Source organism: Bison bison, unplaced genomic scaffold, assembly GCF_000754665.1.
Source record: "Bison bison bison isolate TAMUID 2011002044 unplaced genomic scaffold, Bison_UMD1.0 scf7180017850637, whole genome shotgun sequence".
NCBI lineage: Eukaryota > Metazoa > Chordata > Mammalia > Artiodactyla > Bovidae > Bison > Bison bison.
In genome coordinates this window covers 19,195-29,411 of record NW_011481210.1, presented here as the reverse complement: position 1 = coordinate 29,411, position 10,217 = coordinate 19,195, and the positions used below count along the sequence as shown (strand labels likewise).

Below are 10,217 nucleotides of genomic sequence, written 5' to 3'. Positions count from 1 at the left end.
TCACTACACATATGTGCTTTAATCAATTTATTGATCAGTTTAGGAATCCAGTAACATCAGCAAGGGCAGAGGAGTTTCATAGTGAAAGCCATGTTTCCTGGATCATGACTTCCTGGGAGAGAAGAAATGAGGATTTCAAGGAAACTTTTATCTGCATATGGCTGATTGTGACATATTAGTGCTGTGATGTGACACATATTCTTTCTTTGTTCACTTCTATAAACAGAAAAAAAAATGTAAAACGTAGTTGAGCTGAATAGGATTAACATGATGTTGGTCAGAGAATGAAACAGAGAATAGAAGCACTTGTGTTTGAAAGCACTGGAGAAATTTCCCTACGAGACGCATTTTGCAGAAGTCTGTGTGTGTGTGTGTGTGTGCCCATAGGGGGTTGCATAGACCTACCACCCGATGAAACTATTTGTGAGCACTTGTGGATCAGCTGGTATGTTGAGAGTTGCTGAGTTGCATCTCCACAGCTCCCTGGTGTAGGAGATTACTGGTTAACCTGTTCCTTCTACTCGTCCTATAAATCTTATTTTTCATCATGAAGGTGTTGTGGCTGTAAGGTCATTCACTCACGTTGGTATTCACCAGGGATCGTCGTATTTCACAGCTCAGGGCTTCTCACAGTCTCCTCTTTGGTCCTCAGAGCATCTCACTGTGGCGTCTAGACCAGTGTGATGGTTTAGATATTTAAGCTCTACCACTTATGGGATCCCCAGCCATTACCATGTGGCAAGGTAGAGAGTTTTGTGTTCCTATTCCTTTTTAAAACTAATTTTTATTGAGATGCAGTTGATGTGCAATGTTGTGTTACTTTCAAGTGTATATCGACATGATGCTTTATGCATTTTTTGTTGTTGTTTAGGCGCCAATCCTGTCCCACACTTTTGTGTTCCTGTGGACTTTAGCCTGCCAGACTCCTCTGTCCATGGGATTTCCCAGGCAAGCATACTGGAGTGCACTGCCATTTCCAACCCCCGGAAATCTTCCCGACCCAGTGATAAAACCCAGATTTCCTGCATTGGCAGGTGGATTCTTTATCACTGGACCACAGTTAGACATGCCCTCAGTTAGACATGCATGTATATACAAGTCAGGAGTGTGTATCTCTTAATCCCAAACTCCTAGTATATCCCTCTCCCAATTTTCTCTTTAGGAACCATTAAGTTTTTTTGGACTCTGAGCCTGTTTCTATTTTGTAAATAATACATATGTGCCATATTTTTTGGTTCCACATGGAAGTGATATCAAGCTTGCCTTTCTCTTTCTTACTTCCCTTAGCATGATCATCTCTAGATCTGCCCTTGTTACTGCAAATGGTATTATTTCATTACTTTACATAGTTGCGTAATATAGTCCCTTGTGTATATATATCCCATGATTAAAGTGGTATGCCCCAGAAAAAACTCTTTCCCTTAGAAAGAAAACTCAGTGTTGTATATGTCATTATTCTACTCACCCAGAAGAGGCTGTCAGATCTTATTGAGGACAGTTATCTGTGAGAGAGAATGAATAAGTGGAAAAATAATCACTGGGATGCCTCTATTTCAAAGGATTCTTTCATAACCGCCTTTGTAAAAGACGACTGTGCGGATAGGAAATTTGAATCGAGTGTCCTCGTGATGTGGTTTCATTTCGGATCCCTGTGTTCCTCTTGGCTTTACCTGTTTGAGTGAGATCTTCTATATGTTCTATTGGAATCCCCCTTTCTCTGTTCAGTTCCTCATACTGCTGAATGTCTTCCTGAGTGGCATGGTCTCCTTTGGCTGGGTTTAATAACAAAGAGGGCAGAAGAGGTGTGCATTAGAATCCTTGGTAGCTTATACAGTGTCACCCAGCTCCTCTGTGTAGTGTTCAATTAGTCCCATCATCACCGTTGCCCTCTTCCATCACCTAAACCCTGCTCACCAGAACAGTTTCTACAGAGGTGCCTGAGTGTTCACATCAGGTCTTCAGATGTGTCCAGGGGATAGAGTCCACATAGTGAACATTTTATCACATTCCAGTTCTTACAACTATTGAGTGAACTACAGACCATTCACCTGTGAGCCTACGCATCTCCAAGTCAGATGCATGCTGAAATGGTACATTGGGGAAGGCCACTGTGGGTCCTGAGACTCATATATCCTCCCAAGTTCAACTCCTCCTGTCCACATTGTCTGCATCCTAGAATTCCGTCTCTGGGGTTTACCTGGACCTTAATCTATTAAGATGTGTAGAGACCGTCACTGACTCAATCAACATGAGTTTGAGCAAACTCTGGGAGATAGTGGAGGTCAGAGGAACTTTCTGTGCTGCAGTCCATGGAGCCACAATGAGTCAGACACGACGTATGACTGAACAACATTGTTGAAATGAATGGGGGATACATTTTTTTGGAGTTTTCACCAGGCACACTAATCTCATCGAACATGGGACTCAGAGAAAAACTCAGGCTCTGTCATCCTCAGAAAAGAGACACAAGCCTCACCCACCCACAATTTGGATATAATATCAGAAGGGTTAAAGGGTCATGTAAAATGTACCTTCTGGTTGGCCAGTGTTCAGAAACATAGACATGACTGACCACGCTGCTTCTGAAGGATTCTATATGATCCAGGGTTGATTCACAGAGGTTTGGGTTCAGATTTTAGGTATTATTTTAATGATCATGGCCAAAAAAAAAAAAAAAATGTATTCAAGAGGAATCAGTCATGGCTGGGACCTGCGAGTCTCTGAACTCAAAGTTCCAACCTTGGTTTACTTTGGTGTCCAAACCCGGCAACTCCAATATGTGATATTTTGTCAAGAAACCCATGGAGCACCCTGGAATATTTCATTGCACCTCCTGGGTAAGTGTATATATATATTTTTTAATGTCACCCAGTAGAATCCCCAGTAGACGCATTTCTTCAGTTTTCTACCAGACAACCTTTCTTCAGCCCTGGATCATGGCGCATGAAGTCTGAATTGTCTTGTGTGAACTCATGTCTGTTCCGGTGTGCTTAATAAAATATAAGGTGTTCATGCACTTCTGAAATGAAATCATGCTAATATGAACACTGTTAATTTGCTCAGAATAAGCTTCAATAACGTACCAAGGAGTTGAGTCACTTTTGTGCTCTTCACGCCATCAAAGTTTTCACCGTAGATTGCTAATGTGTTCTCTGACACGGGAATCAGTTCGAAAAAGTGAACCCATATCTGCGACAGGAAAAAAAAAAAAATCAAATCTCAATGTGATTAACATCTTTACATTTGGACATGTCACATTCTTCACATCTATCATCAGCCCTTGCTCTGATAGTGAACTGCCACCATCTCACTGGCATTTCTTGCAATCTGTGGTTAGAACCTGTTGGAACAGTTAGTGACCTTGGGAAGCTTTCTCTACACACCCCTCATCTTAAGACAGTAAAGACTTCCAGTCTTCTAGACCAAACAGTCTGTGAACAATAGCAAAGTTGCTTATCACAACTAGAATAGGTGTTGCACCTCAATCATCTCATATGAGCTCACCAGAGCTGACTGTGAGAGTTTCAGGATTTTTTTTTTGGTACAAATTCACAAGTACAGTCATGATTACAAAGATATTCTGTGAATTTAAGGAAATCATGTGAAAATAAAAGTTAATAGATAACACAAGTTACCTTCTGGTATAGAGGTAATCAGAGAGGTATAAATGAAGGTATTGCCAAATGTTAGAGATATATACTCTGAAATGTTTCCTAATTAGGTCCTTTGTCCAATATCCACAGATGAAATTTAAAAAAAAAAATGCCTTTGACCAGGATTAGAATGTTCCATTGTACACTTTCCCCATGAAAATCAAATAGGTATTTTTCATTACTTAACATTACAATATTGGTATTTGAGGTTTCTTTCTAGTATTGAAACTATAGAGATAGAGGTCTGTGTCAGTGCCCCTTTTGATTTCAAATTAGGTAAAACTTAGTATGAAATTTTTTGCTGTCATTTTAATATCTCATACTTATCTGTGAGATTTAAATGAATCATGTTCTACTTCTTCAACATGCTAAAAAAGAACTTTTCATGTTTAAAGGATTTCTTTAGCTAAAGAAAATTTGATCTTGACAGTTAAATAAGGGGTTTCTCAGGTGGCTCAGCAATAAAGAATCCACTTGCCATTGCTGGAGTTGCAGGAGACTTGAGCTCAATCCCTGGGTCAGGAAGATGCTCTGGAGGAGGAAATGACAACCCATCCTAGTGTTCTTGCCTGCACCATCCCATGGACAGAGGAGCCTGGTGAGCTAGAGTCCATGGGGTCACAAATAGTCGGACACAGCTGAGCAACTATCATGCTTGGGATGACGCACACATCGGCAGAGCTCGAATACTCACATCCTACATGATAAACATCCCCTTCTCTCTCTGCAACTACATTGAGGAATGTGCATTGGCTGGGAAACCTGAGAAACAAACAGACAAGATTTGTCATCATCTGTTCCCTAGAGCTTGAGGGTACCCTCCCATCGATAGAGTTTACACACTCATCTTCACAACCATGACTCACACCGTTCACTGCACATTGTCGACCGGACCCCATGTCAGAAGTCAGCGGTCTCATTGTTTTCAGTTTAGGCAGATTTTTCTTACTTGGCATAAAGGTTAACGGATAGTGAGGAACAGCCGTCAGTACATTCAAGCTGACGGATGTATGCCCTCAGGGGGCCTCCTTCCTCAATCTTCTGTATGTTATCTGCAGCCATGAGAATGCTGTGCCAGTCTCCTGTAATCTAAGAAGGAAGGTCTCCATAAGCATCACTCAGTCTTTTCACTGGATTCTCACCAATACCCAACCCAATCGTTGCCTCTGCATTTACCTCAGAAGAGAAGAAAATTCAATCTTATTAAACAAAGTAGGATTCTACCCCCTGCCTTGCAGAATAACATGAAATGAAATAATCATTTATATTCAAGCAGAAAGCATAGAGTTTGAGTTTCTTAAAATAGGTAAAAGAGCAACATTAAAGACCATGGCAGTTCATCAATCCCTAAAGGATAGCATGGTAGGCTTTTTTTCTTTTTTTCACGTGGAGACAAATAATTTGGGGAAAAAAATGCAAAGAGCTGAAAGATAAGAGGGTTTTATTATGCTCATAGAGATAGGTGGACCATGGCATGTCTATACAATCTGGTCATACAGATAAACAAGGCTCTGTCTCACACACACACTCACAGACCAAGAAAGACCTTCTCCCAGATCAGCTAAATTTGGGTACCTGTGAGGGGTCTAGCTCAGCTGGAGCTTCCTGGGCAGCGCAAACCAGACCAAGGAGAAGAGTCAGGAACACAGTCTTCATCTTGCAGTCCTTCTTCTATAGAAGCTGACGGTGTCTCAGGTGTTGGAGAGGTTGTGAATTCATCCCTCTTCTTATAGGATGGGTCTCTTGGCAGCATACCTAATGATCAAACAGTGGTTAATCACAAGATCTTGCTTACATAGATGTCATCTTCCAATATCCTGGTTGGCAGGTGAGCTTTTTTTGGTAATCTGTGGTTTTTATAAAGAGATGAGTTTAAGGGAAGCTTCGATGTGGACAATTTCCTTCAGATTAAATGAGAAATTAGAGAACATACGAGGTATTTCAAAGACACTGATACTTAATATTCTTTAATATCTTCAGATTCCAAAATGGGAGAAACAGTCTAAGACTCATAGCCCCAACTCATGTGTTATTTATTTAGCATTGAAAGGTCAGTTTAAGTTTATACCCTGAAACTAAAGACAGTATAATCTGGTTTAAAAGATTAATATGTGGCTTCTTTACCAGGAATTGGTTGTCAGGGCATCCCTCAGAGGAGTCTATATTTTTTTGTTTTGAAATTGAGATGTAGTTGATGTACCAAATTATGTAAGTTAGAGATGTACCGTATAGTGATTTGTAATTTTTATATACTCACTCCATTTATAGCTATAAATGCTGTACCATATATCTTTGAACATTGTTTATTTTATACATAGTACTTTATACCTCTTATTCCCCTCCTGTTACATTACCCCTACACCCATTCCCACACTTCTAACCACTAGTTAAATATTTGGATAGAGGCCTGGTTACTGTTCCCACTGAAAGATCCTTCTTGGTGTATATTCTAATCAGTAACCACCTAATCTGTGGTCACAGAGTATCCACCTGCGTTTTACTGCCAGAGTCTGTCTTGCTTTCGGTCTTACATACAGGTATGTGAGTTTCTCTGTGTTAGTTGTAAAACATCGAGTAATGAATGGGATGAAGGTGTTTTTTGTTTTTTTTTTTTTGCATATGGATTTCTAATTTCTACAGCAACTTATCTCTATCAGTTCAGTTCAGTTCAGTCGCTCAGTCTTGTCTGACTCTTTGTGACCCCATGGACTGCAGCATGGCAGGCCTCCCTGTCCATCACCTACTCCCGGAGTTTACTCAAACTCATGTCCATAGAGTCAGTGATGCCATCCAACCATCTCATCCTCTGTTGTCCCCTTCTCCTCCTGCCTTCAATCTTTCCTAGCATCAGGGTCTTTTCCAATGAGTCAGTTCTTCCCATCAGGTGGCCAAAGTATTGGAGTTTCAGCTTCAGCCTCAGTCTTTCCAATGAATATTCAGGACTGAGTTCCTTTAGGATGCACTGGTTGGATCTCCTTACAGTCCAATGGACTCTCAAGAGTATTCTCCAACACCACAGTTTAAAAGCATCCATTCTTCAGCACTTGGTGTTCTTTATAGTCCAACTCTCACATTCATTCATGACTACTGGAAAAGCCCTAGCCTTGACTAGATGGAACTTGTTGGCAAAGTAATGTCTCTGCTTTTTAATATGCTCTCTAGGTTGGTCAACAAAATCTTTGCTTTTTAATATGCTGTCTAGGTTGGTTTCTTCCAAGGAGCAACCATCTTTCAATTTCATCACTGAGTCATCATCTGCACTAATTTTGGAGCACTCCAAAAATAAATTATCTCACTGTTTCCATTGTTTCCCCGTCTATTTTCCATGAAGTGAAGGGACAGATTTGCCATGATCTTCGTTTTCTGGATGTCAACTTTTAAGCCAACTTTTTCTCTCTCCTCTTTCACCTTCATCAAGAGGCTTTTTAGTTCCTCTTCACTTTCTGCCATAAGGGTGGTGTCATCTGCATATCTGAGGTTATCTATATTTCTCCTGGCAATCTTTATTCCAGCTTGTGTTTCTTTCAGTCCAGCATTTTTCATGATGTAGCCTGCATATAAGTTAGATAAGCAGAGTGACAATATACAGCCTTGGCACGTCCTTTCCCAGTTGGAAGCCAATCTGTTGTTCCATGTCCAGTTCTAACTGTTGCTTCCTGACCTGCATAGAGATTTCTCAAGAGGCAGGTCAGGTGGTCTGGTATTCCCATCTCTTTCAGAATTTTCCTCAGTTTGTTGTGACCCATACAGCCAAAGGCTTTGGCATATTTCAAGCAGAAATAGATGTTTTTCTGGAACTCTCATGTTTTTTTGATGATCCAATGGATGTCGGCAATTTGATCTTTGGTTCCTCTGCCATTTTTAAATCCAGGCGTGAACATCTGGGATTTCACAGTTCACATACTCTTGAAGCATAGCTTGGAGAATTTTGAGCATTACTTTGCTAGTGTGTGAGATAAGTGCAATTGCACAGTAGTTTGAACATTCTTTGGCATTGCCTTTCTTTAGGATTGGAATGAAAACTGACATTTTCCAGTCCTGTGTCCACTGCTGAGTTTTCCCAATTTGCTGGCATATTGAGTACATCACTTTTACAGCATCCTCTTTTAGGATTTTAAATAGCTCAACTGGAATACCATCACCTTCACTAGCTTTGTTTATAACAATGCTTCCTTGGGCCGACTTGAATTTGCATTCCAGAAGGTCTGGCTCTAGATGAGTGATCACACCATCGTGATTATGTGGGTCATGAACATCTTTTTTTGTGTAGTTCTTCTGTGTATTCTTGCCAGCTGTTCTTAATATCTTCTGCTTCTGTTAGGTCCATACCATTTCTGTCCTTTATTGTGCCCATCTTTGCATGAAATATTCCCTTGATATCTTTACATTTCTTGAAAACATCTCTTGTCTTTCCCATTCTATTGTTTTCCTCTATTTCTTTGCATTGATCACTGAGGAAGGCTTCTTTTCTCTTTTTGCTATTCTCTGGGTCTCTGCACTCAAGTGGGTATATCTTTCCTTTTCTCCTTTGCCTAATCCAACTAATCAAACTGATCACATGGACCAGAGCCTTGTCTAACTCAATGAAACTATGAGCCATGCCATGTAGGGCCACCCAAGATGGACAGGCATGGTGGACAATTCTGACAGTGTGTGATCCACTGGAGAAGAGAATGGCAAACCCCTTCAGTATTCTTGCCTTGAAAAGCCCTGAATGGTATGAAAAGGCAAAAATATATGACAGTGAAAGATGAACTCCCCATGTTGGTGGGTGCCCAATATTCTACTGGAGAAGAGTGTAGATATAACTCCAGAAAGAACGAAGAGATGGAGTCAAAGCAAAAACAACACCCAGTTGTGGATAAGACTAGTGATGGAAGTAAAGTCCAGTGCTGTAAAGAACAATATTGCATATGAAACTGGAATGTTAGGTCCATGAATCAAGGCAAATTGGAAGTGGTCAAACAGGAGATGGCAAGAGTGAATATCGACATTAAGAATCAGTGAACTAAAATGGACCAGAAATGGTTATTTAATTCAGATGACCATTATAGCTACAACCATGGGCAAGAGTCACTTAGAAGAAATGGAGTAGCATTCATAGTCAACAAAAGGGTCTGAAATGCAGGACTTGGATGCAATCTCAAAACTACAGAATGATCTCTGTTCATTTCCAAGGCAAACTATTCAGTGTCACAGTCATCCAAGTCTAATGCTGAAATCATCCAAGTAATGCTGAAGAAGCTGAAGTCGAACATTTCTATGAAGACCTTCAAGACCTCCTAGAACTAACACGCTAAAAAAATGTCCTTCTCATTATAGGGGACTGGAATGCAAAAGTAGGAAGTCAAGAAATAACCTGGAGTAACAGGCAAATTTGGCCTTGGAGATCAAAATCAAGCAGGGCAAAGGCTAACAGAGTTTTGCCAAGAGAACACACAGGTCATAGCAAACACCTTCTTCCAACAACACAAGAGAAGATTCTACACATGGACATCACCAGATGGTCAGTTCCAAAATCAGATTGATTATATTCTTTGCAGCCAAAGATGGAGAAGTTCTGTAAAATCAGCAAAAACAAGACCAGGAGCTGACTGTGGCTCAGATCATGAACTCCTTATTGCAAAATTCAGACTTAAATGGAAGAAATAGGGAAAACCAGTAGACCATCCAGGTATGACTTAAAACAAATTCCTTACGTTTATGCAGTGGAAGTGAGACTCAGAATTCCTCCCAAGCCTAACTCTGTCCACGTTGTCTATATCATAGAATTCTGTCTCTGGGATTTTCCTTGACCTTAATCAATTAAGATGGATAGATAACATCACTGCCTCAATGTACATGAGTTTGAGCAATCTCTGGGAGATAGTGGAGGGTAGAGGAATTTTGCATGCTGGTGTCTATGGAGCCTTAATAGTCAGACACAACTTAGCAATGTTGAAATGAATGGGAGGGAAATTTTTGGAGTTTTCACCAAGCACGCTTATCTCATGGCACATGCTACTCGGAGAATAACTCAGGCTCTGTCATCCTCACAGACCAGATACAAGCCCTATCCACCCCAAATGTGCATATAATATCAGAAGGGATAGAAAGTCATGTTATTGAACCTTGTGGTTGGCCAGATGGTAGAGTGAGTGACATGCTTCACCATAGTGCATTTGAAGGATTCTATGTGATCCAGTGGTTATTTGCAGAGGTTTGGGTTCAGGTGTCACGTGTTATTTTAGCGATTGTGACCCCCCCCCAAAAAAAAAATTAAGCATTTATATTCAAAATGAATGCAGTCAAGGCCAGGACCTGTGAGTCTGCAAACTCAAAGTTTAAACCTTAGTTCACTTTGGTGTCTATACCCGGCAGCTCCAATATGTGATATTTAGCAAGAAACCCATGAAACATTCTGGAATATTTCATTCCACTCCCTGGGTAAGTGTATCTAATTTAAAAAAAAAGTCATCTGGTAGAATCCCCAGCGGATGCATTTCTTCAGTTTTCTAGTAGACAACCTTTCTGCGTTTCTGGTTCATGTCACATGATGTCTGAATTCTCCCGTGTGAACTCATG

General features: G+C 40.5%; 1 protein-coding gene across 1 annotated transcript in view; it reads right to left on the bottom strand.

Moving 5' to 3' along the window:
- The window catches only part of LOC104995132 (allergen Bos d 2-like), a 38,636-nt gene extending 33,327 nt beyond the window's left edge, over positions 1-5,309 (bottom strand). Inside the window, exons 1-2 of the mRNA XM_010848875.1 lie at positions 5,229-5,309; positions 4,603-4,742 (exon numbers count right to left, since the gene is read on the bottom strand). Coding sequence (XP_010847177.1) covers positions 4,603-4,742; positions 5,229-5,309 — 221 coding nt within the window. The remainder of the gene's footprint in view (positions 1-4,602; positions 4,743-5,228) is intronic.
- Positions 5,310-10,217: the final 4,908 nt, after the last annotated feature.